Consider the following 21,323-nt stretch of genomic DNA (forward strand, 5'->3'; position numbering starts at 1 on the left):
CACCGTGGAGCGAGGTGGGAGCAGGCCGTGCCTAGTCAAAGCCGGGGGTGAGCCGAGCACCCCGGCAGGGATGGCACAGTCGAAAGTCCTTCCGACTGCAGACCACAGCAGAAGGTGCAAATGCCGACGGATGGGATTACGGGGTAAAGACCCACTCCCGGGTTTGGCTCGGGAACGCTGGACTGTCCCAGGGCCGGAGCCTGAGGGGCCGTGGGCCAAAATGCGGGGCTGCGCTGAGTCCAGCAAGCGAGCCTGCAGCGAGCCGAGCGCTGTCGTGCGGCATGTGCTGGGCACGTGCCACCGCCGCGCCGGCACTGCGCCGTGCAGACATGGTGGCCACGGCGGGGTTAATGCACATTCATCAGGTCAGCAAAGCTCCCCGAGACCGACAGCGGACTCGGCAGCGCGCGGCCCACGGTCCCGGCAAGGGCAGGCGCTGTGGTCGGCGCGACACAGCTCGGTAGGAGGGGACTGCACCGTGGATCGAGGACGGGACCGAGCCCAAAGCTCCGACCGCCCCCGCCGCGGCGCGGGCAGGGTCGAGAACCGGCGGCCGTGGGGAGGGCGGGGCCGGCGCGCAGACCCCGCCCCCGGCGGGCGCGCCCTGTGACGCTTCGCCCAATCAGGCGGTGCCACACGGCCGATCCGGATGCGGGGGCGGGACTTCCGGCTGCGGCCCCGGCGCTCCTTCAGCTGCCGCTCCCGGCCCCGCCGCTCCCGGACCTGCCGCTCCCGCCGCTCCCGCCGTTATGTCCGCACCCCGGCCCCCGCAGCCGGCCCTGCCTGCCGCGCTGCTCTTGTTCCTGCTGCTCGCCCTCGGCGCTCGCGCCTCCGATGTGGTGGAGCTCACCGACGCCGATTTCGAGAGTGGCCTGGCCGAGCGCCCGGGGCTGGTGCTCGTGGAGTTCTTCGCGCCCTGGTGAGGGACTGCTGGGGCCGGGGGGCCGGGGCCGGGGGGCCGGGCCGAGAGGGCCCCATGGCCTATCTGACTCCCATCCGTGCCCGTAGGTGCGGACACTGCAAGCGGTTGGCGCCGGAGTACGAGTCGGCCGCGACCCGGCTGAAGGGGATCGTTCCTCTTGTGAAGGTGAGCACAGGCTCCCGTGTTGGGGCGGACCCTGCGGGGCGGCCAGCGGCTGGACTCCTGCTCTGCAGGCCTGACGGACGTCGTTTCTTTGATGCCTTGGAGCGCTGAAATAATCTGGAAGCCGATCCTTGCAAGGCCGCAGCCGCGCAGCTGGGAGTGTGCAGAGGGTGTGTGAGGGCTCGCCCCAGCCCGGGAAATAGGCCTGCTCTGAGCTGAGGGATGAGGCTGAGAGCAAGCACCGTGCTACACGTACCCATTGAGGCTTGCTGACTAAGAACTTTCTTTTGGCACAGAACTCGTAGAGTTTTCTCAAATCAGGGTCTCGCTCTTCCTTTACGGGAAGTGGCATGGACTCTTAGCACCATGACCTCCTGGTCAGGTCAGCCTGTTTTCTTCAAGTTCTACATAAATTTTAGGACTGACGAGGTGCTGAGAAATTCCTTGTCATTAATTGCAAGAAACTGTCCTTTCTACTATTTTTTTTTTGTGTGTGTAGTCTGGTAGACTTGAAACTATTTAGTCTTTCCAGTATTTTCTCAAATATTTTTCTGGCCCTCTTATTATACCCGTGCTACCTCTTTCCCTATCTGGGCTGTCCAGCATCAGGCAGTGTGTGACAGAGCCCTCTTGTCCCTTGGCTGCGTTGGGTGTGTTAGGGCTGGATCTCAGTCTGAGTACCAAGGTTTCCTTTGCTTTAGGTTGACTGTACCGCAAACTCCAACACCTGTAACAAGTATGGAGTCAGTGGATATCCCACATTAAAGATTTTTCGAGATGGAGAAGAGGCAGGGACCTATGATGGGCCCAGGACAGCAGGTAAGAACTGGTTGGCAGTGTCTGGCTTGCTGAGCTGCTGCAGGAGGCAGCATGTAACAGCCAGGGATGCAGAGAAGGTTCCCACCTACCCATCCAGTCCCCAACCCCTTACCCTCTCTGGAACTCTTTTTGCTGGCAAACCTGGGATGTTTATTTTCCCTTAAAGCTCTCCTTTAAAGGTGTAGGTTTCCACATTAGCTCCTAGTTCCCAGAATGCTAGAAAGCTCCTGTATGAAGCTGATAGGAGCAGTCCTTCAGTTTACATATTTATTGTATGGGAGATGTGTATAGATTCTGCAGAAACAATTTTTGGTTTAGGAAGCTTGAAGAATGTCTTGTGGAATTTGGTATTGATCTCTTTAATTATTTTACTAATCTTTCAAGATGGGATTGTCAGCCATCTCAAAAAACAGGCGGGACCTGCTTCGGTGGCTCTCAGTTCCATGGCTGAGTTTGAGAAGTTCATTGGCGATAAGGATGCTTCTGTCGTGGGTGAGTAGAGGCAGTGCATCATGAAATGAGTGTGTGCTGGGCTCCGGGAGCTTGTGTGGAAAGATCAGAACCACAGACTGCAGCAAAAGAAATTCCAGTTGGACATGAACAAAACTACTGCTAGTAATGAGAACAGTAAAGTCCTAGAACATGTATCCAGAGGGATTTTAACATGTTCAGCCTGGGAGATTTTCACAAGTTAGTTGGACAAAGCTCTGAGCAACCTAGTTGGCCTGAGGCTGGTCCTGCTTCAAGTAGGAGACTGAATTTGAGGACTTCTGGGTATTCCTTCCAAATTTTTTTTTTCCCGTGGCCATCTGGCTTTGTTGGCTCCCCTGACACCATAGTATATGTTTTCCAAAGGTTGTTGCTTTCTTGGCGGGCTGACAACAGCTAGCTTTGGGTTGCTGGAAGGTGCGTTTGTTGCTGTGGTGGCACTGGAGGATTGTCAGCACTGATGTCTGTGGTTACATGTGGCAAAAACACATGGTGCAAATAGGGTGCCATCTTGTAGGTATAACTACATGAGTATTAACCAACATTCCTAAACTTACTGTTATTAAGTGCCAGTGGCTGTTGTTATGCAGTCACCAGGGAATGTCTGGGTGTTCAGGAGATAATTTTCCTTGGCTGAATGAGCAAGTTAGGCTTCTCCTTTCTGCTCTTGGAAAGGAGGGGGTGCAAGAAGGTCCTGAAAAATGGGAGAGAACATGTCAAAGGTAAAGATCTCAACATGCACTGAAGGACTGGATTCAGGATTGATCCAGTGCATTATAGAGAAAAATGCTGAGATGTGCAGAGGATCCACAGCTGGGCTGGTTTGAGGTCACAGTCTGCCTTTCTGCTGCAGGCTTCTTTGGTGATGCATCTGGGGATGCTTATTCGGAGTTCATGAAAGCAGCCAACAGCCTCAGGGATAACTACCGCTTTGCGCACACCACCGAGGAGCAGCTGGTGCAGAAGTACAGGGAGGATGGAGAGTAAGTTACTTAATACAAACATTTCTTGTTATTGAGGCATTTGGAACAAATTCATGGATTCCAGTTAAATAGTTTTAGTTTCTAAACATAGTTTAAGGTCTGGTTTCTTCCCAGATCACTATGGTGTTTCTTTTGAATTGAGATAGAAAGGTGTAAATAAATGGTTACAGGCTCTGAAGCATTTGTGTCTGCCTCTGGGTGAAAAGTATCTCTGCAGACATTTTGTTTCCATATCCATTGTTATAGTGAGAGTTTTGTTTCTCATTGTGGCCTGTCTGAATCATGGAGAAGGCTCTGACAGGTACACCTAATGCACTAGTGCCACCAAGAAACTAGACAGTGTTGTTTGAGCTATGGATGGTGAGTCGGGATTGTCACTTGAGAGTGGGGTTTTGCCTCATCTGGCTGCTGTCCTTGGATTCCCAGGGACACTGTGAGCTAATTCACAATACCTGCTCTTCCCCGCAGAGGTGTAGTCTTATTCCGTCCTCCACGCCTAACCAACAAGTTTGAGGAGAGCTCTATCAAGTATCCAGAAGACAAAATCACCAGTGGAAAGATCAAGAAATTCATCCAGGAGAATATGTGAGTGATTTCGCACCAGCAAATGTGACAGACTGGCCCCAGTTGACTTTGTCCCTGTCAGAGCTTTTTTTTTCATTGTTGCACTTCCCACTGTGTAACCGTGATTGTGTTTAAAAACTGAACCTGAGAGAACCGTGCTAGCTTTGGCCTTACTTGGGTCAGCTCTAGCCACTGATGTGGCTGGAGATGGAGATTTGGCTCAGAATAACCTGGTACAGGAATGAGCAAAGTGTTTTTTTCCTGAGGCCTGATTGATCACTGGCATTTAACTTGCAGGTAGGGAGCAAGTGTGCTGTGTCAAGCCTGTTCTGAGGTCATGGATTCTGCTAATATCTCTCTTGTTGACAGCTTTGGCATCTGCCCACACATGACTGAAGACAACAAAGACTTGATCCAGGGCAAGGACTTGCTGGTGGCGTACTATGACGTTGACTATGAGAAGAACGCGAAGGGATCCAACTACTGGCGCAACAGGTGGGAGTGGTGGGGGGTAAATCGGCCTCGCGCTGTTCCTGCCTTGCTGCAGTTCCATAGCTTGGGTGACAATCCTCTGAAAGCCTGTATGATTCTCTTGGATCCCCAGTCCTTAGGAACTTAGACCTTACCCACAGACTGCCTCACTGCTGTGGTGTGCAATTCTGCCCTTCGTGCCTGAGACCCTGCGGCCATGCAGGTGGAGGATGGAAACACACAACACTTGCCTCCGTCACCATGGACACAAGCTTATTGTCAGCTTCTCAGCACCATTTCTATAGGACTTGGCTCTGAAGAGCACATTGTGCCACTGAATTCCTAGTCCAATGTGCATGTAATCTTGAAGGGTGTTACATCATGTGGAAGAAAACGTTCAAAGAAATAATGCTTGGTGGTTTTGTTTGTTATTTTTCCCCTTAGAGTTATGATGATTGCAAAGAAGTTCTTGGATGCTGGCCACAAACTGTCTTATGCTGTTGCTAGTCGGAAAACCTTTGGCCACGAGCTTTCTGAGTTTGGTCTGGACAGCAGTGTGGGTGAGGCCCCCGTCGTTGCCATCAGAACTGCCAAAGGAGATAAATATGTCATGCAAGAAGAGTTCTCGTGAGTTCTTGAACTTGGTGATAGTGGGTCTCACTTGATGGACTTTGGTGTAGAGGTCTCTGACCAGATGATACTTTGTTAGCTTCAAGGAAACAGGAAAGCTGGATGTTCCAGCTGAAAGAAGTAATTGCTGGGTCAAAATGGCTCCTGCTCATGTGTTTTTCTGCTCTCTAGAAGGCTTGCACCCTCTCCTGTTATACAAAGGGAAAGAATTTAATTCAAGGTACTGAAATGTCTGGTTGGGAATTAGGGTGCAATAAAGGGCAGAAGAAATACTTGTACTTTTGATTTGAAAAAAACCCCTGAGGGATGCTGAAAGGCAAAAAACTTTGAATGGGCTGTGCATCCAACCTCCTGTCAGAGCTCTTAAGGACATTGTTGCACTTTTTCTGGGGTCTACTAAGCCAGCCCCAGACTGGTGCTGTCAGAGATGCAGGTGACATCTGTTGTGTGGGTGGAAGGAGCTTAGATAAGCCTTAAAAGTTTCCCCCTCTCATCCCGTATGTGTGATGATGACTGTAACATCACTGTTCTTTCAGCCGTGATGGAAAGGCTCTGGAGAGATTCCTGCAAGATTACTTTGATGGAAACTTGAAAAAATACCTGAAATCAGAGCCTGTCCCTGAAAGCAATGATGGCCCTGTAAAGGTGAGTGCTGCTTATGGCTGCAGAGACACTGCTCAGCAGCAGCTTTCTGTGCCTGTGTGACATGCTGGGAGCATGGCATGGTGGAAGCTCAAGAGGCCTCTGTGGTGATAGACAGAGGAATTACTCACTCACTTGTTCCACTGCAGTTTTCTGAGGCAAGGGAGACATACAGCTTGCAGTTTGGGTTCTGGGTTTGTTTTTTTTTTTTTCTCAGCATAGTAATGGCTGCTTGGCCACAGTTGTTACATGCTTTGTGAGTGCAGCAGCATTCAGATTTCCAGGGATTATGCAAAGGCCTGCCCTCTTGGGTTGTGTTTGTTCCTTCATGGCATGGTCTTCCTGTTGGCTGTGACTGCACTATTTTAGGGATCTCCCCATTTATCTCATCATTGGGATCTGGTATAATTCCTGCCTTTCACCCTCCCAGGCAGCTCTGCCCTGAGTAAGAGCATTCCTTGGCCTGGCTTTTTGATGAGAGCCTTACACAGGAGTGCAAGTCACGAGATTCGCAGATGTTTTTGGAGGGATGGGGATGGCCTCAGCCACTCCTGCTAGGCTGATTGCTTGCTGGGATTAAAAGGAAATGGCTTTTTCTTCCTGTGAGGAGACCATATGCAGACCTCACTTGGAGGTAGTTCAGGCAACTTATGGCAGGTTTTTACCTGCATGGTGCATATTAAGAGAGCTGTGACTGGTTCTGCTGCTGGCTGTGCAGGTGTGGGAGACCTAGGCTTGGGTGTGGAGTGTGTGGAGCATGCCATGTCACTGCTTCATCTCTAACTTGGAAGGAACTAACTGGTATGATCAACCCTTACAGGTGGTAGTGGCTGAGAACTTTGATGAAATTGTTAATGCACAAGACAAAGATGTCCTGATAGAGTTCTATGCACCATGGTGTGGCCACTGCAAGAACCTGGAGCCCAAATACAAAGAATTGGGGGAGAAGGTAAGTCTGAGACTTTTGCAGATGTTAACTAGAATTTTGCAGCACTAAATGATCCTGCAGGTTCTTTCTAGCCTCTGTGACAATGGGACATAATTGTGCCTTCCTGAGGACTACAAATTTTGGTCTCTTTATGGAGTGCAGATATGTTGTAGAAGGATCTGTGGTAGCAACCATACTGATATATTTAGTCTATGTTCTTGGCTAGGGCACAGGAATATTCCCTGATCCAGTGACTGACCTCAACTACCCAAGTTTCTTTTTGGGTCTTTTCCCTCTGTATGATGGTGTCCCATGTAGTGAGGGTTGGTGAAGTGGCACTCCCTGTGCACTGTCCTCTGTCACCACTATTCCAGATCATGCTGACTGCTGGGTATCTGGATTTTGGAATTGGTTACTGATGGGTTCTTTCTACCCACAGCTCAGCAAAGATCCCAATATCGTCATTGCCAAAATGGATGCTACAGCCAATGATGTGCCTTCTCCCTATGAAGTCCGAGGGTAGGTCTGACTGCTGTGACACCGCATGTCGGTGCATGAGTCTGTCTCTGTCTGACTTCGGCCCAGCACTGAAGAGCTGAAAGAGCTCCATGGGGAAGGGTGTGAGGGTTGCCAGGCAATAGCTAGGTGACTGCTGGGCTATGCCTTGATGTGAAGAAATCAAGAGTGAAAACAAAATACACTAATCTGCCTAGCTTTTCCAGGAGACTGCTGTCCTGGCTCTGATGGCAGTGTGAAAACAAGCCTTGGCTTGCCGTTCCAAAAGCAGTTCAGCTAGCAAACATGAACCTGTGAGTTCAGCCAGATCTGTGGGTGTGGCTGGGCTCTTGAAGGCCACTGAAGAGCTGTGCCTCGGAGACACTGAAGCTGTGCCATGTTAAACCAGGGCAGTGTAGTGTGTGAGTCCCATCAGCTGGGGCTGGTCTGATAAAAATCAGAGCATCTCAGGAGCTCATGTCTTTCTTCTCTCTCTCCAGTTTCCCCACCATCTATTTTGCTCCAGCTGGCAAGAAGGAGAATCCAAAGAAATACGAGGTGAGTATTTTGCTGTTTTTGATGTTTTGTAAAGAAGTGAAGAGCATCCAGGTGTTATAATTATGCTCAAGCTTCTTTAGAGTTGGGGGTGCACTGTGTCCTGTTACCCTGGGAAGACACCTGATGGGAGCATCGTGCTTTGTGCTGCAGGCCCTGGGGAGAACTCTGATTGCAGCCACCTGGCTCTCCTGCCAGGCGCCTGAACCTCCCTTCAGGAGAGGGGAAGCCCATGGTGGGTACAGGTCTTGCCTGACTGTTATTTGCTTTCTGCAGGGGGGCAGAGAAGTGAGTGACTTCATCAGCTACCTGAAGCGGGAGGCAACCAACACTCCTGTACTGCAGGAGGAAGAGAAATCCAAGAAATCCAAGAAGAAGGTGAAGGAGGATTTGTAAAGTACCTACTTGCCACCTTGTCAGGATGAGCTCTGTGTGAATTGGGGAAGCACTGGTCAGACTGGGGCCAGTTCTGGGCTGTGGAGAGCCAGTGGCCATGCGGGCCGAGGGGCCCCAGCTGCTGTATCTAGTAATGTTTAATTTCCTGCCGTCTCTTAGCTGCACTGTTGTGGGGCTCCCCAGGTTTGTTTTGTGGTTTGGGAGGGGGTGGGGGTACATTTATTTTCTAATTTTTTTTGTACATTTGGAGAAGTGAAACAATAAAATGACCCCCTTAAGACCAAGTGTCACTGTCCCAGGTCAGCCCATCAGACCTAACAATGGGATCCTGCTCTTCATAGGCAGCAGCTTCCTGCTGCAAGTTTTTCCCTGCACTGAGCCCTCCTAGCCAGAGTTCAGCCTTAAGACCGTTCTCCTCTTTCCTCAGTTGCCAGAGCCCCTCCAGAATTTAGCAGCAACAGCTGTCCCAATGTGTTGGGCTTCGGGTGCTGCATTTACACACATTTTGGGGGCGTTCTGTGGTCACAAGTGCCTTTTCTGTGTGCTGCTCTAGCAAGTTCAAAGGTACCTGATGTTCACTATGACTGTTGGATCACATCTGTGCAGGCAAATGGAGGAGGTTGGCAAGGGCCTCAGCAGCAGCAATAAATCAGCTTTGAAGCTGCTGCAGTAGTAGTCAGGTGTAGGGGAGGACTGTTACTACCCACAGCCTCTACCCAAACACAGGCAGGGCTAGGGCCACAGATGTTTGTCATAGACTGGTGCTTGGCTGTGGTGAGGATGGATAAGACAAGTTAATAATTCCTTCTCATGCTAAGAAACAGGCTGGTAGGTGTGGCATCTCTTCAGGAGGGAAGGAGTATGCCATGTGGTGTGAGCTGTGACTGACCATCTGAGGGTATTCTGCTTTCCTTTGGGAAGGGCAGGAAAGAGATGGGCAGACCAGGTAGGGGCCATTGCCCTGGTGGTGGGTTCCTGGACTGTGTGCAAGTTGAAGTGATGGTCAGCACACTCAAAGTTATTGCTGCATAGCAGCAATTACTATGGCAAGAGCCAGAGCTTGCTTTTTATGTGGATTTCTCCCCCACAACTCAAAGCCTGAATACCTTATGTTTTGCTGCTGGAATTCTCCAGGTACAGTAGATCATACAGGGCTTAGTGTGTAGTTTTTTGACTACAGTAGCTGTGCAGTACAACAGTTTCTTTCCCAGCTCCATTAGTATCTCAAATCACATCTCCCTTCTGTGCTCTGCTGCTGTGGCAGGTACTTTGTCCCCTAATGCATGCAGATGTTGAGGCACCTTTGGAGGAGCATGTGATATCCAGTGGTCCCTGCACAGACTGGCAGGAGTCCTGCACACCTGGCTGTGGGCTCCTGGCATTGCTGCAAGGAAAAGGAACACAACAAGCTCCACTGACAGCTGACAATTACCCATGTAACACCAAACTGAAGTGCTCCTTCCTTGGCGGGCAGGGCAGTGCCCTCCATCAAGCCAAGCAGAGCCAGGGAAGTGGTTCTGATCCAAGCTTTGCTCCCTGGTCTGTGACTGTTGACCTGGTGGCAGCTGGGCCACTGAACACTAGTGAAACTCTTCATGTTTGGCCCAGAGCATCACTGCTGGTGTTCAGAGCAGCCTGGGTGAAATTAGCACAGGCCTGGGGAAGTTTTCCGCCAGGAGGGACAGAGGATGAGGAAGGGGCTGTGCTGGTGTCTGCCCAGATGTCCCTAACTGTGCTGCAACTGCATTGAGGGTGCTGAGCTTCAATTGAGGAGAAACACATCTAAGGAAGGATTTGTATATTTGCTGCGTGGAATACTTGGCAAACAGGATGGCTACAGACCTTGCTTTCAGTGAGACCTGCATGGAGAGCTGGTCGTGTGTAAGAGGAAAGCCACCACCCAAAGTAGCACATTCCCCCAAGCTGGTTCAGGCCTTAGCGGAAGATCAGATGTTTGTTTCTGCCTCTCCCCCCTGCAGCCATGGCCCTCCAGGGAGCAGGGAATGAGCTGGACCCAGGTGCTTCGGGGCAGATGGCACTGCTTCAGAGACCGGTCCAGATGAACAAGGAATGAACTGCAGCAGCAGTTTGCCTAGGAGTTCCTGCTTCTTTCAAACTGCAGAATCAGTCTTTTGATGTGAGACAGCCTTGGATGGAGATATTCACAGTGATTTTTCTCTTGATGGCAGCTGGGATAAGCCAGAGCCCCGGCCCGCAGCCTCGGTACTGGACACGCCCGGCCACGGCATTGCCGGGAACGCGCGACGGCGGAGGGCGGGCGGTGCCGAGGGGCAGCGGCGGGCGGGGCGGGCGGCGGGAGCCCCGTGGCGGGGCTCGCCATGGGCCAGCTATTTTTGCCGCCGGCCCGGACTAATCCCCTGAGCCGCTTCCCGGCATTAGGTAACGGCGGGGCGGCATGCGCTCCACAGTGTCCCCGGCCCGGGCGACCCCCGGTAGTCGCGGCGGGACTGGCGGCGACACGCCCGGTGCGGGCTGGGGACCGTGGGAACCCACCGCCGAGCCCCGGGTGGACCTGGGCTGAGGCCAGCAGGTAGCGGCGGGCGGCGAGGAGGGCCGGGAGCGGATATGCCGGGCCCGTCGCCCGGCGGGTCCCCGGAGAGGGAAACAGGGGCCGGCGAGAGGCCGCGGGGGCCCGGCCGGGACCGGCGGGTGCGGTTCCGTCTGCCTCACACCGCCATCGCGGTGCCGTCGGTGCGCGAGGAGGAGCAGCTCTTCTACCGGCGGCTGGAGGCGCTGGCAGTGCCGGGGCCCGGCGGCTTCGGGCCGCTCTTTGCTTCCGACGGTTGGAGCGACTTGACGGGTGAGCGCCGGCGGGCGGCCCAGGCTAGGACGGCCGGTACAGGGGAGAGCTGGGCAAGAAGCGCCAATTTCGGGGCTCCCGTCTTGGCTCTAAACGCCTCCTCCTCCGCAGAGGACCGGCTGCTGCGGAAGCGCGTGATGCGGGCCGGGCCGGGCGGGCCGCGGCCGATGCCGGGCCAGGAGGTGTCGGTGAAGGTGCTGGGCGCCCTGGAGGACGGCGGGCTGGTAGAGCGGGACCCGCGGCTCATCTTCGTGCCGGGTCACGGGGACGTCGTGCAGGTGAGCCCGAACCGGTGCGCGGTTCAGTGCCGTGCGGACTCAGCGCCGCCCGGGGCTCCGACCCGCCAGCCCCGCCGTGCCCGTCCACAGGCTCTGGAGCTGGGCGTCCCCACCATGCAGCCCGGGGAGGTTTCCTTCTTCCTCGCCGCTTTCCCCTACGCCTATGGCCGCCCGGGCAGGTAGGGTGGGCGGGCAGCGAGACCGAACAGACGGAGACTGGAGCAGGCAGGGGGCGGGAGGGCAGATGGACTGGGGAGGACAGGGGTCGGGGGCAGAGCCGGTGGGGCTGGCAGGGCAGGGGACCGGGGCGGGCAGGGGGCAGCCGGTGCTGTACCAGCAGGGAGCCCGACGTGCCGCCCGAGGCGCCGCTGTTGTTCGAGGTGACGCTGCTAGAGGTGCGGGACGGTCCCGACCCGCAGCCGCTGCCGCCCGCCGTCCGTCTGCGCCTGGGCTCGCAGCGCCGGGAGCGGGGCAACTTCCACTTCGCGCGGGCTGACTTCGCGGCGGCGCTGCGATCGTACCGGCTGTCCCTGCGCGCCCTGGACGGCCCCACGACCGGTGAGACCAAACGGGAGGGAGGGCCCGGGGACTGTGGGGCTGGGGCGCTGAGGCCGCCACTTGACCCGCAGCTCCGCCCGGGCCCGAGGAGGAAGAAGAACTGCGGGAACAGCGCGTGAAGTGCCTCAACAACTGCGCGGCCGCCGAGTTGAAGTTGGGGCGGGCGGAGGAGGCGCTGGCGGCCTGCGAGGCGGCCCTGCGGATCAGCCCCGACAACGGCCGGGCCTTGCTCCGGCGAGGGCAGGTGAGACCCGTATCGCCCCACACCACCCCGCTCCCCTCGGCCAGGCCGTCCAGCTACCCTCCGCTCCTCTCCCCGCAGCTGCTGGCAGAGCAGGGCCGGGACGCAGAGGCGACGCTCGTCCTGAGGAGAGCCCTGGAGCTGGATCCGGCCAACAAGGTGTGTGAGGCGGGGTGCGAGGGCGGGCGGTGGTCCTGCAGGAGCGATGGGGAGGGAGAGGATCCCGCAGGATTCGGTACTGGGATGGTCGGGTGTCCCACCGGAGCCCTGCCCACCGCAGCCTGCTCTTCCGCAGGTGATCCACACCGAGCTCTCGCGGCTGGCGAAGCGCCAGAGTCCCCCATCCAACACCGCCCCGCAGAATCCCCGCCACGACCCGATGCCGCTGCCGGGCCCTGCGTGAGTAGGCGAATCGGGCTGTGCAGGGACGGATGCCAGTCCCGTACCCTCTTGGCGCGGATGGTGCTTATAGCCGTCCCTTCCCGTAGATCCCCCGCGCCGCCCGCGGCGGAAGGAACGATCTGAGCGGCCGCGCAGCGCCCCAGAGCCCGACAGAGGAGATAGAAGAACGCTCAAACTGTTCTCCCCGCATCGCCCCACGCTCCTTGGGGCGGAGAAGAACTCTGCGGGGGAGGGCTGAGGGAGGAGCGGGACCCCGCCCCGCCCCGCACCGACCGCATCGCTCTCCCCGCTGCGCAGAGCGCCCCGCACGCTTCATGACGTCACGGCGGGGGCAGTTCCCCACGCCACGCCTCCTGTCGCGCGGGGGCGGCTGCGGCGCTTGCGCCCAACCTTCCGGCATTTTCGCCCCCGCCGGCAGAAGGGAGGCCATAGCCTGCGGCCAATCAGGCGGGGCCCTGCCGGAGAGACGCACCAATGGGAGTGCAGCGGGGGATGGATCAGCGCAATGATTGGCTGTGGCGTCCCTTAAAGCGCGGGCCGGGGCGGAGCGCGGGGGGGGGGTCAGTGCGGGACGTGGCGGTGGAGTGGCGGTGGGAGGGAGCGGCGCCATGACCCGTGAGTCGGGGGGAAAGAAAGGAAGGCAGGAAAGAAAGGGAGCTGGGGCTGACGCGTGTGGTGGGCTGGGGTGGTGGGGGGCTGTTCTGGGGCTAAGGAGTGCGCTGGGGCCGGGGTCAGAGGCCATGCCATGATCCGCCGGCGCGCCGAGACCCGCCCTGCGGGCAGTGCTCAGGCCGGGGTGTGGGGGGTGGCGCCGCGGCCCGTAAGCGGGGCCGGGCCGCGCTGAGGCGGCCGCGCCGTGGCAGGCGGGAACCAGCGCGAACTGGCGCGGCAGAAGAATCTGAAGAAGCAGAGCGACTCGGGCAAGGGCAAGCGGCGGGACGACGGGCTCTCGGCTGCCGCCCGCAAGCAGAGGTGAGCGCCGGGCCGGCCCCGCCGGCTTCCCCCGCCCCGCTCCTTGCTCCTGCCCCGCGGCGGTGCCGGCCCCGCCGCCAGCCCCGCCGCGCTCCCCGCAGGGACTCGGAGATCATGCAGCAGAAGCAGAAGAAGGCTGACGAGAAGAAGGAAGGCAACAAGTAGCGGGTGGCCGCGCTGGGCCGCCGCCCCAGGGCCGGTCCCGCCGCCAGGATGCCCCGCGCCGGCGCAGGCCGGGTCCCGCCGGGACCCCCGGCATCGCCCCGCGCCCTGCGGCGCCGTCCCCTATTAAAGTAGCTGTGGAGCCCTGCACGCTTCGTCTGCTCGTCCGTGCGCCGGGCGGGGGGTGGGCGAGCATGGGTACTACCGGCGGAGCAATAGCTTCCGCGGAGAGAAGGACCGAGCGCGGCCGTGGCCGAGTCAAGCGGCGGCATCTTGACGGTGAGGAACAAAGGTGGAGTCGGGCCTGGGCGGTCCTTGGGGCAGCACCCGGGGATCAGCGTGGTGGCTGAGGGCCGAACGCCCCGGGGCGGGTGCGAGAGCTGGGAGCCTCGAGGAACGAAGCGGGATGGTACGGCCCTGGAGCAGGCCGGGCGCAGCCAGGGCTCAGGGCCGGTCGGAGGGCGGCGGTGGAGAGATGGCGGCCGGGCCTGCGCACCCGGGGGAACCGCGCTGCGGCACGGCCGGGGCGGGCCCAGCTCCGGCTGCCCGTCCGGGCAGCAGAGCGGAGACGTCCGCGTAGCGATGAGGTCCAGCCTAGTGCCGAGGCCGGTGCCCATCGGCTTTTTCACATCCCTCCAGGGCCAGAATGGTGGCGTCAGCCCGATTCGGCAGCACGGGGACGGGTCCCGCGGCAGCCTGGGTTCCTCACCGAGCCCGATGCAGCACCGCCTCCACCACGCTGGTGCCGTCCTTAGCGCTGGTCTCCCAGAACAGGCAGCCCTGGGGCTGGGGCTGGCAACGGATGTCAGTGGGGCCATGGTTACGCCGCGGGCTCTGAGAAACTGGTGCTCACGATGGCCAGTTGCTACCTGTGGTGTGTGTGGACCCTCTCTGCCAGGCCACGGCCACAGGTTCATCTTTTTCCCCACCAGCCTCAATAGCTGTGACTGCTTGATGTCCTGCAGGATAGAAGCGTGGCATGGGGCTCTCTAAAGCTGGCAGCCTATGGCCACAGGGTGCTGGTGGGGTGAGTGAGGGCAGCTGAGCCAGCCTGCCTGCACCTCATGGGGGTCATCAATGGCAGCACACAGCATCCTGCCCTCCCCTGCTCCTGTGGTGAGTGCTGGTCCCTGCTCTCCCTCCCTTCCTTCCTGTGTGGGTGACAGCTCCAGGGGCCTGGCTCCCGGGGCTGCAGGACTTGCTACCGGCAGGCCTGAGTATGAGCTGAGCTTAGGCTCCTCCTCACCATCCTGGTGTGAGGGAGCACCTGGGCTCAGCCCAAGGTGGGCTGTGTAGGCAGCAGTGGCAGCCCTGGGCAGGTGCACATTCCTGGTTATCCCAGTGGCTGCTCCCCTCATGTCCATGCTGCACCATCCTGATGTACCTCACAAATGCCCTGTTCTCTGCTATCTGCAGGGAGCCAGCCTCCTCCTAGCAGGGTCTCATGGGTCTTGCCTGCAGCTGGCACAGGGGTTGTGTGGGGCTCGGGCATCTGGGGAGCCCCAAGGATAATATGGTGTTGCAGCAGTTGCCAGTGAAGGGCCTGGAGTGACTGTGGGCAGGCTGCCCAGTGGCCCGTGTTTGCAGCAGGCATGAGCAAGGCATTGTTTCCCCAGAGGACAGCCTGCACTGCCAGCAGAACAGGGGTTTGGCAGAACTCCCCTGTCCAGGCCAGGCGCTGTGGGAATCTGCAGTAGTGCCGCTGAATTGGGTGTTTCACAGGGCTGGCACCCCCTCTCCCCATCCCCATGGCAGCAGCCTGCACAGGGCAATGGCACAGACTCAGTTCAGAGTTTTATATAAAAATGTATTGAAGCAGGTATTTACAGTGTGAATGCACCATGGCAGTGGCAGCCAGGGGCAGAGCCATGCTCCCCCGGTGCACCCAGTGGGGTCAGGGCAAGCAGGCTGTGGGCTGAGCACCTGCCACCAGCTTGCTCTGGCCCTTTGGGTGGCCCTGGCTCGGCACAGGGCCAGTAACCCTGGGAGCATCCACCTCCCATGTTCCCCTCAGGCTCTCAGGTGCTGCTGTCTCCTGGGACAGGAGGTTGGGGAGGCCAGGAGGACCAAGCAGGGCCACGGCACAGGCACAGGGCACGGCAGGGACCAGCCCTTGGCAGTTTGTCCTGGCAGGGACTATGTGGAGACGTTGATGCGCTGTGGAGCGCGTCGGCGCCGCACGATGCGTGGCCCTGTAGTATTGTGCCGGTGCTGTGAGGAGCCATGGAGGCAGAAGGGGCTCAGCAGCAGCCACAGGTAGAGCAGGACACAAGCCCAGCACGAGGATGCCTTCACCCAGAAGGTTGACCAGCTGCCATGTGTGAAGGTGGTCTCCAGCACTGCATTCTCATAGCTGGTGGGAGAAGGCAGGACTGGATGCCCATGGGATGCCAACAAGGGGCTTCCAGCGTCAGCTGCAGCCACCAAGTCACACTGTGTCCCAGTGGCCACATGTCCCTGGGCATGTTCCTTCTGCCGTGGGCTCTCCAGCCCTTCTTGCTGTGCTGCACAGCTGCCACTGGAGCAGTGCAGGTCTGTGGGCACAGAGCCCTGAGCATCCCCAGCAGGTGCCAGCTCAGTGATACCATCACAGCCTGGCACAGAGGTTTGGAGTGAGAGCAGGGAGGGCTGGGTAGCAGCACAGAGCCCTACCTGAACCAGTTGGTGAGTGTCATCATAACATAGAGTGAGGCAAGGAAGAAGACAAAGTGGAAGGCGGAGTAGCTGTAGACCACCCGGTCCTGCTCATCCTGGATGATGAACTGTCCCCTGGCACTCTCCTCTAGTCGTTCACATGTCTGGTCCGTTCCTGGGGGAGTGTGGGGGCATGGCACTCCCAGGCTGGGACACAGGCTCTTGCCCACTCTCCCAGTAGACACTGCACTCACCTCTCAGCTCCTCCTCCATCTTCTCAGGGCAGCAGAAGCAACAGGAAGGTTTCTGCAGGGAGAGCAGAGTGGTGACTGCCCAGCCCTGTGGCCACCATGGCCAGGCTGAGCCCTGCCTGATGCCAGGGCAGGTGGTGTGGGCAGCCCTCTGTGCTTGGCTTGACAGACCTGCCCCTCTCTGGGGCTGGGACAGGGCCTTGAGGTGGTGGGTCTGGGGTGCCTGTAGCAGGAGGACATGGAGCACAGCTGCATCCATACTCACTTTAAACTCAAAGCTGTAGACTTTGACCATCCAGAGGGGCCCAAAGATCTCAGCAAGGTACGAGGCTTCATTGCTGTGCCCAGGAGAGAGGCAGAAATCGTAACACGGGCACTCATCACCCTGTGCTAGGCTCCCAGCATGCCCCATGGATTCCCAACGGCCACAGGAGCTCTGCTGTCCACCCACCAATGCTCCACCTGCTCCTGTCCTGCCACCCCTCAGGATGCCCCTGGCACCCCGTGTGGTGCCGGTTGGGCGGGCTGTGCCCAGGCAGGGTACACGCACCATGCGAAGAGCACGCAGGCATACATGATAGCAGCGCCCAGCACGGCGACCGTGGTGTCCTCTGTCTGCAGCTCATCCTGCCGGACCCCCGGGAAGCAGACAGTGAGGTTCTGCCCCTTGTACAGCACTGCAGGGAGGTGGAGGTGAGAAGGATGCACCATAGCAGGGACTGCTGGTGGAGGACAGGGACACCCACCTCTCTCTGGGGGGCGGCTGGACAGTGCGGAGAAGGTGAGGTACATAACATAGCAGCTGATGATTGAGGACTGCAGCAGCCCTGACCGCGGCTGCCCTGCAAGAGTGAGGACAGAGGTGTTACTGGAGTGCCATGAGATGGTGGCTGGGACTCTGAGTGGGCCCTGGGCAGTCCCCTCCTGCCACTTGCCTGTCAAATGCCTTGTGCCAAGGTATAGGAAGGGCCAGTGGCAACCTTGGGGAGCTGGCTTCTCCTCCAGTGCCCAAGTGCTGGGCCTGAGCTGGGGCCCACAGTCACCCTCAGCGCAGGACGCAGCTGGCCATGCAGCATGGCAGCCCCCACCATGCTGTGCTGTGTGATACTCACTGAGCCGCACACACGGTGTTATGGAGATGAAGGACATGATGCCACAGAGGCTGCCGTTGATGGCAAGCAGTGCTTTGTTGAGGTGGCAGGCGGCTGGGTGAGTGTAGAACTTGTAGAGGAAGGAGAATGCGGCAGAGGCGAGGGTGTAGAAAGTGGCCGTGGCCAGCAGCACAGCCAGATACCAGCGCTTGTCCTGTGCAGCGCCTGTCAGCCTGCGGAAGAGTGGATCAGTGGTGGCCATGGGCAAGTACCCACCCAGCACCCCAGCACTCACCAGTTCTTGTTCCAGGTGTGTGCAAAGGCTGTGATCAGCACCAGCTGGATGAGGATGAAGGCAAAGCCCCCACAGACACCTGTGTAGTGCCAGGCTGGGGGAATAGAGCAGAGGTAGAGATGGCATAGGGCAGCTGGGGGCCAAAAGGGGTACCCAGGGTGCCAGCTCAGACGGTGGGGGACACACCTTGGATGAAGTTGTCCTCAGGAATGAAGAAGCTGGCAGCCCAGAGGCCCACCAGCACCAGCAGCTTCAGGAACCAGAACCTGCAGGCAGTTAACGTCAGTAGGATAGAGGCCCCAACAGCCCCACCCCAGGGCAGCCCCATCCCAGGACACCCTGTCCCAGCCCCATGGCCCATCCTTACCCATTGTGGAGCTGCGCACGGCAGTCAGAGCTGGAGCGCACGTTGAGCAGCAGGGCAGCCTGTGCCAGGTGGAAGCAGGCCGTGCCAAAACAGACCCGGTACACGGCCGAGGAGCCCACCAGCTGCTCGCAGTCTGTGCCCCCGGGCAGGTGTTGGCACAGCACCACTGAGAAGGGCACCTGGCAGGCATGGCGGTTGATGGGACAGGGCTGCTTGTGTGTCAACCCAGCACCCCCCAGTGCCCACGGCATCCAGCACATCCAAACTTTCAATATTCCCACCATTCCCAATACCTTCCCCAGTATTCTGGGGCCCCCAGGACGCCAGGCAAATCCTGCATCTCTGGCAGGATCCCTTCCCCCTTGGCACCTCCAGCACCCTTGGCACTCCCAGCAGCCTGTTACTATCCCAGCATCCCCAGAATCCCAGTACTCCTGATGTCCCTGGTAATTCTGGTATACTCAGTGCTCCCCTGCATGACCCTGGTTACCCTGAGGTGCCTGGCACCCCAGTACCCCCAGAATTTATGGTACCTTTGAGACCCCCAGCACCCTTGGGACCCTCAACTCTCCCAGTACCCTGGGTGTCCCAGTTCCCTCCTCACCTTCTCGGTGATAGTCTGGGCGACAGTGCGGGACAGCATGAGGCAGCACACGGCAGAGGCCAGGACATGCAGGAGCGTGTAGAGGATCCGCGTGCTCGTGGACACACGGAGCCCGTGACAACTGCAGCAGAGCTGGGGAGGGGCATGGTCAGTGGGGATCCCAAGGGCCAGCACTGTTCCCACGCCTGGCCCAGCACACCCTTGCCACCCATCCCCGCTCCCAGCCATGCTCCCAGCCCCGCAAGACCCCAAGTCCCACCTGGAGGAGCAGCGGGTGCAGGAGGTGCCCGTGTGCCCCGGTGCCTGCCATGGCCCAGCTCGGCTCTGGTCAGCCCCCGCAGCATTGATGGGATTAGGGGATTGTCAGCTCGGCCCGCCCTGCCATCTGCTCGCTGTTCCCTTCAGGCAGCCACCCCTGGGATGCTCCATGGGCACTGTCCAGTGACTCCTGGCTATGGGCATCCCTGCCCAGACCCCCGTCCCTGCTTGGGCAGGTGGCCCTGGCAGGTGGCCTGGACATGAGCTTGCATGAGGGGCACGTGGGGTCTGCACAGGATGTCTCCTTGATCCCAGAGCAGTACCATACAGATGTGTGGAGGGGCTGGGGGATGTGGACTTTACTGGAGGGCTGGAGCAGCCCCGGGCACAGAGGCATCCAAGGGACATAGGTACCTCGCTGGGACGGCATGAAGCACATCCAGCAGGTAGCAGGATACCTCAGGGTCGGCAGGAGCTGGGGACAAGCAAGGGGATACAGGGGGCTGTGCGCTGGGGCTGGCATCACCTTTCTTCAGCTGCTCCACAGCCATTCAGGCATTGTGCTGGCAGAGCCCTGACACGGCAGAGGCCGGGGCCGCGGCTGCAGCGGCGGTGACACACACCCCCCGCGCCGCCTGCTACCCCGCCGTCCCCGCTGTCCCCGCGGGACGCGCTGTCCCCGCTGTCCCCGTCGCGGGGGTGACACGTGAGGCGCGTGCGCCGAGGGAGCGGCGGGGGCGGGCGGGGGCGCGCTCCGACCGGCGGTGGCGCAGGGTCGGGGCACGGGGACGCGCGGCCACAGCGCAGCCGCCTCTCCCCTCGGGCAGCGCCCGGGGACCCAGCCAGGGCCCCGCGGCGGCCTGCCTCGTTCGACCATCCGTGTAGCGGCGGTGGGAGCCGTACCGGGGTCGCGGACCCGGCAATCCTGGTTTACTGCCAGCGGGCACTCGCCGGCAGCGGCGGGGCTGCGCCCGCCCGGCCTGGTTCCGCGCCTCGGCCCGCTGCTGTCGAGCTGCCCGAAAGCCCGGGAGTGCCGGCACTGCTAGCTCCGACCTGCCCGGAGCCCCGGGAGCCCGGGGGGCGCTACCCGGGACCGCTCGGCTGGGCCGGGCCTGGAGCCGGGCCCGCCCACGCCCGGTGCTGGCGGCGCGCGCCGCTCGCTGCCGTCGCCGGCGGCGCACGTGACCGGAAGCGGGCCGCGGCGGCGGCATGGCGGCGGAGGGCGATGTGGAGCTGGAGCTGGAGACGGAGCCGAACGGCTCCGGCGGCGGCAGCGATGGGGCGGGCGGTCGCGCGGCCGAGAAGCCGCGGAAGCACGATAGCGGCGCGGCGGACCTGGAGCGCGTCACGGACTACGCGGAGGAGAAGGAGATCCAGAGCTCCAACCTGGAGACGGTGCGGCGGCGGGACGGGACCGGGCCAGGGTGGGAGGCCGGGCGCTGCCTGCAGCGGGACCGAGCCGGGCGCTGACCCCCGCGCCTGCACGCCCGTGCCGGTGCCGGTGCCCGTGCCGCCGGCGTGGCGCTGACCCGCCCGGTGCCGCGCAGCGGGGTGACCACGCTCGTTCTGGCAGGCTATGTCGGTGATCGGAGACCGGAGGTCCCGGGAGCAGAAAGCCAAGCAGGAGAGGTAACTGTCAGCGCTCGCTCCGGGACAGTGCCTGTCTTGCAAGTTGTCACCACTCGGGACACGACCCAAGCATCTGCTTCCCTGTCTGACACCCCGGCCTACTCCCAGCCCCGCACTGCTGCGAGGGGTCCCTCCTGCCCACCTCGAGGCCGAGGGAGCACCGTGGCAGTGGCCAGCGGGGGCTGTTGGTCACCGGAGGTTTATCCATCTCTTGTTGTAGGGAGAAAGAACTGGCAAAAGTGACCATCAAGAAGGAGGATCTAGAGCTGATTGTGAGTAGGGGCGGGACCGCAGGCAGGCTGTGACATGTCCCAAATCTTGGGTGCAAAACTGCACCCACGGAGGAGGCCGGTGCCTGCCTGCCCTGAGGCCAGCCCGGTGTCCCCCCGAGCGGGTGTCCCCCACTGCCCCGCCCAGCCCGTGGGGCCCTGCGGATGCCGTACGGGGCTGTGGCTGTTTTTCTGCAGATGACGGAGATGGAAATATCCCGGGCCGCAGCGGAGCGCAGCCTGCGCGAGCACATGGGCAACGTGGTGGAGGCTCTTATCACCCTCACCAACTGAGCAGGGAGGCCACAGGCTGCCAGGCATGGGTCTCTTTCCATTCCAATAAAGGCACTGGTGGGACTGGGCTGTCTTTGTGGTCTACGCAGTGCTGAGCACATGCCCCTGGCACGGTATCAAGAAGTGGGGCCCAGCCGTGTG

At 59.6% G+C, this 21,323-nt stretch overlaps 5 protein-coding genes across 16 annotated transcripts; 4 read left to right on the forward strand and 1 right to left on the reverse strand.

Moving 5' to 3' along the window:
* The first annotated feature begins 645 nt into the window (after positions 1-645).
* On the forward strand, positions 646-8,340 carry PDIA3 (protein disulfide isomerase family A member 3). Its single transcript, XM_063412256.1, has 13 exons — positions 646-919; positions 1,009-1,087; positions 1,786-1,903; positions 2,288-2,395; positions 3,246-3,375; positions 3,844-3,960; positions 4,309-4,434; positions 4,855-5,037; positions 5,577-5,685; positions 6,503-6,631; positions 7,050-7,129; positions 7,606-7,663; positions 7,937-8,340. The coding sequence occupies exons 1-13, from the start codon at positions 750-752 to the stop codon at positions 8,054-8,056; spliced, it is 1,527 nt and encodes a 508-aa protein (XP_063268326.1). The 5' UTR covers positions 646-749; the 3' UTR covers positions 8,057-8,340.
* A 1,515-nt stretch (positions 8,341-9,855) lies between these two features.
* On the forward strand, positions 9,856-12,716 carry LOC134558430 (peptidyl-prolyl cis-trans isomerase FKBP8-like). Of its 6 annotated transcripts, none has more exons than XM_063412260.1 (7): positions 9,858-11,155; positions 11,246-11,334; positions 11,493-11,713; positions 11,785-11,957; positions 12,036-12,113; positions 12,250-12,353; positions 12,443-12,716. In XM_063412260.1, exons 1-7 carry the CDS (start codon positions 10,643-10,645, stop codon positions 12,477-12,479), a joined length of 1,215 nt encoding a protein of 404 aa, XP_063268330.1. In that variant the 5' UTR covers positions 9,858-10,642; the 3' UTR covers positions 12,480-12,716. The 6 variants fall into 6 exon arrangements, with proteins under 6 accessions (XP_063268328.1, XP_063268329.1, XP_063268330.1 ...); XM_063412261.1 differs by having other exon boundaries at positions 9,860-11,155; positions 11,496-11,713; XM_063412262.1 differs by having other exon boundaries at positions 9,861-10,877; positions 10,989-11,334.
* Positions 12,717-12,894: 178 nt separating this feature from the next.
* Positions 12,895-13,640, forward strand: SERF2 (small EDRK-rich factor 2). The gene is made up of 3 exons (XM_063412266.1): positions 12,895-12,971; positions 13,220-13,328; positions 13,430-13,640. Exons 1-3 carry the CDS (start codon positions 12,965-12,967, stop codon positions 13,491-13,493), a joined length of 180 nt encoding a protein of 59 aa, XP_063268336.1. The 5' UTR covers positions 12,895-12,964; the 3' UTR covers positions 13,494-13,640.
* Positions 13,641-15,626: 1,986 nt separating this feature from the next.
* Positions 15,627-19,578, reverse strand: SERINC4 (serine incorporator 4). Of its 7 annotated transcripts, XM_063412255.1 has the most exons (12): positions 18,992-19,578; positions 18,733-18,864; positions 18,129-18,307; positions 17,948-18,027; positions 17,762-17,855; positions 17,488-17,699; positions 17,122-17,217; positions 16,926-17,052; positions 16,641-16,713; positions 16,379-16,430; positions 16,143-16,299; positions 15,627-15,843 (listed from the first exon to the last, which is right to left on the reverse strand). In XM_063412255.1, exons 1-12 carry the CDS (start codon positions 19,040-19,042, stop codon positions 15,627-15,629), a joined length of 1,470 nt encoding a protein of 489 aa, XP_063268325.1. In that variant the 5' UTR covers positions 19,043-19,578. The 7 variants fall into 7 exon arrangements, with proteins under 7 accessions (XP_063268325.1, XP_063268323.1, XP_063268319.1 ...); XM_063412253.1 differs by having other exon boundaries at positions 16,379-16,713; positions 18,733-19,578; XM_063412249.1 differs by having other exon boundaries at positions 16,379-16,713; positions 16,926-17,699.
* A 485-nt stretch (positions 19,579-20,063) lies between these two features.
* Positions 20,064-21,245, forward strand: HYPK (huntingtin interacting protein K). Its single transcript, XM_063412265.1, has 4 exons — positions 20,064-20,385; positions 20,564-20,619; positions 20,840-20,891; positions 21,087-21,245. Exons 1-4 carry the CDS (start codon positions 20,200-20,202, stop codon positions 21,180-21,182), a joined length of 390 nt encoding a protein of 129 aa, XP_063268335.1. The 5' UTR covers positions 20,064-20,199; the 3' UTR covers positions 21,183-21,245.
* Positions 21,246-21,323: the final 78 nt, after the last annotated feature.

The sequence above is a fragment of the Prinia subflava genome, chromosome 15, assembly GCF_021018805.1.
Source record: "Prinia subflava isolate CZ2003 ecotype Zambia chromosome 15, Cam_Psub_1.2, whole genome shotgun sequence".
NCBI lineage: Eukaryota > Metazoa > Chordata > Aves > Passeriformes > Cisticolidae > Prinia > Prinia subflava.

Bases quoted from the DNA above. Each gene is read 5' to 3' on its own strand.
- PDIA3 (XM_063412256.1), top strand. From the start codon at position 750: ATGTCCGCACCCCGGCCCCCGCAGCCGGCCCTGCCTGCCGCGCTGCTC. The intron at 3,961-4,308 runs GTGAGTGATTTC...TCTTGTTGACAG, and splicing joins AAATTCATCCAGGAGAATAT to CTTTGGCATCTGCCCACACA. The intron at 7,664-7,936 runs GTGAGTATTTTG...TGCTTTCTGCAG, and splicing joins AGAATCCAAAGAAATACGAG to GGGGGCAGAGAAGTGAGTGA.
- LOC134558430 (XM_063412258.1), top strand. From the start codon at position 10,643: ATGCCGGGCCCGTCGCCCGGCGGGTCCCCGGAGAGGGAAACAGGGGCC. The intron at 11,958-12,035 runs GTGAGACCCGTA...CTCTCCCCGCAG, and splicing joins CCTTGCTCCGGCGAGGGCAG to CTGCTGGCAGAGCAGGGCCG. The intron at 12,114-12,249 runs GTGTGTGAGGCG...GCTCTTCCGCAG, and splicing joins AGCTGGATCCGGCCAACAAG to GTGATCCACACCGAGCTCTC.
- SERF2 (XM_063412266.1), top strand. The intron at 13,329-13,429 runs GTGAGCGCCGGG...CGCTCCCCGCAG, and splicing joins GCTGCCGCCCGCAAGCAGAG to GGACTCGGAGATCATGCAGC.
- SERINC4 (XM_063412248.1), bottom strand. From the start codon at position 18,960: ATGGCTGGGAGCGGGGATGGGTGGCAAGGGTGTGCTGGGCCAGGCGTG. The intron at 17,856-17,947 runs GTGTGTCCCCCA...CTATTCCCCCAG, and splicing joins TGAGGACAACTTCATCCAAG to CCTGGCACTACACAGGTGTC. The intron at 17,700-17,761 runs GTGAGTGCTGGG...ACTCTTCCGCAG, and splicing joins CACACCTGGAACAAGAACTG to GCTGACAGGCGCTGCACAGG.
- HYPK (XM_063412265.1), top strand. From the start codon at position 20,200: ATGGCGGCGGAGGGCGATGTGGAGCTGGAGCTGGAGACGGAGCCGAAC. The intron at 20,386-20,563 runs GTGCGGCGGCGG...TCGTTCTGGCAG, and splicing joins AGAGCTCCAACCTGGAGACG to GCTATGTCGGTGATCGGAGA. The intron at 20,892-21,086 runs GTGAGTAGGGGC...GTTTTTCTGCAG, and splicing joins AGGAGGATCTAGAGCTGATT to ATGACGGAGATGGAAATATC.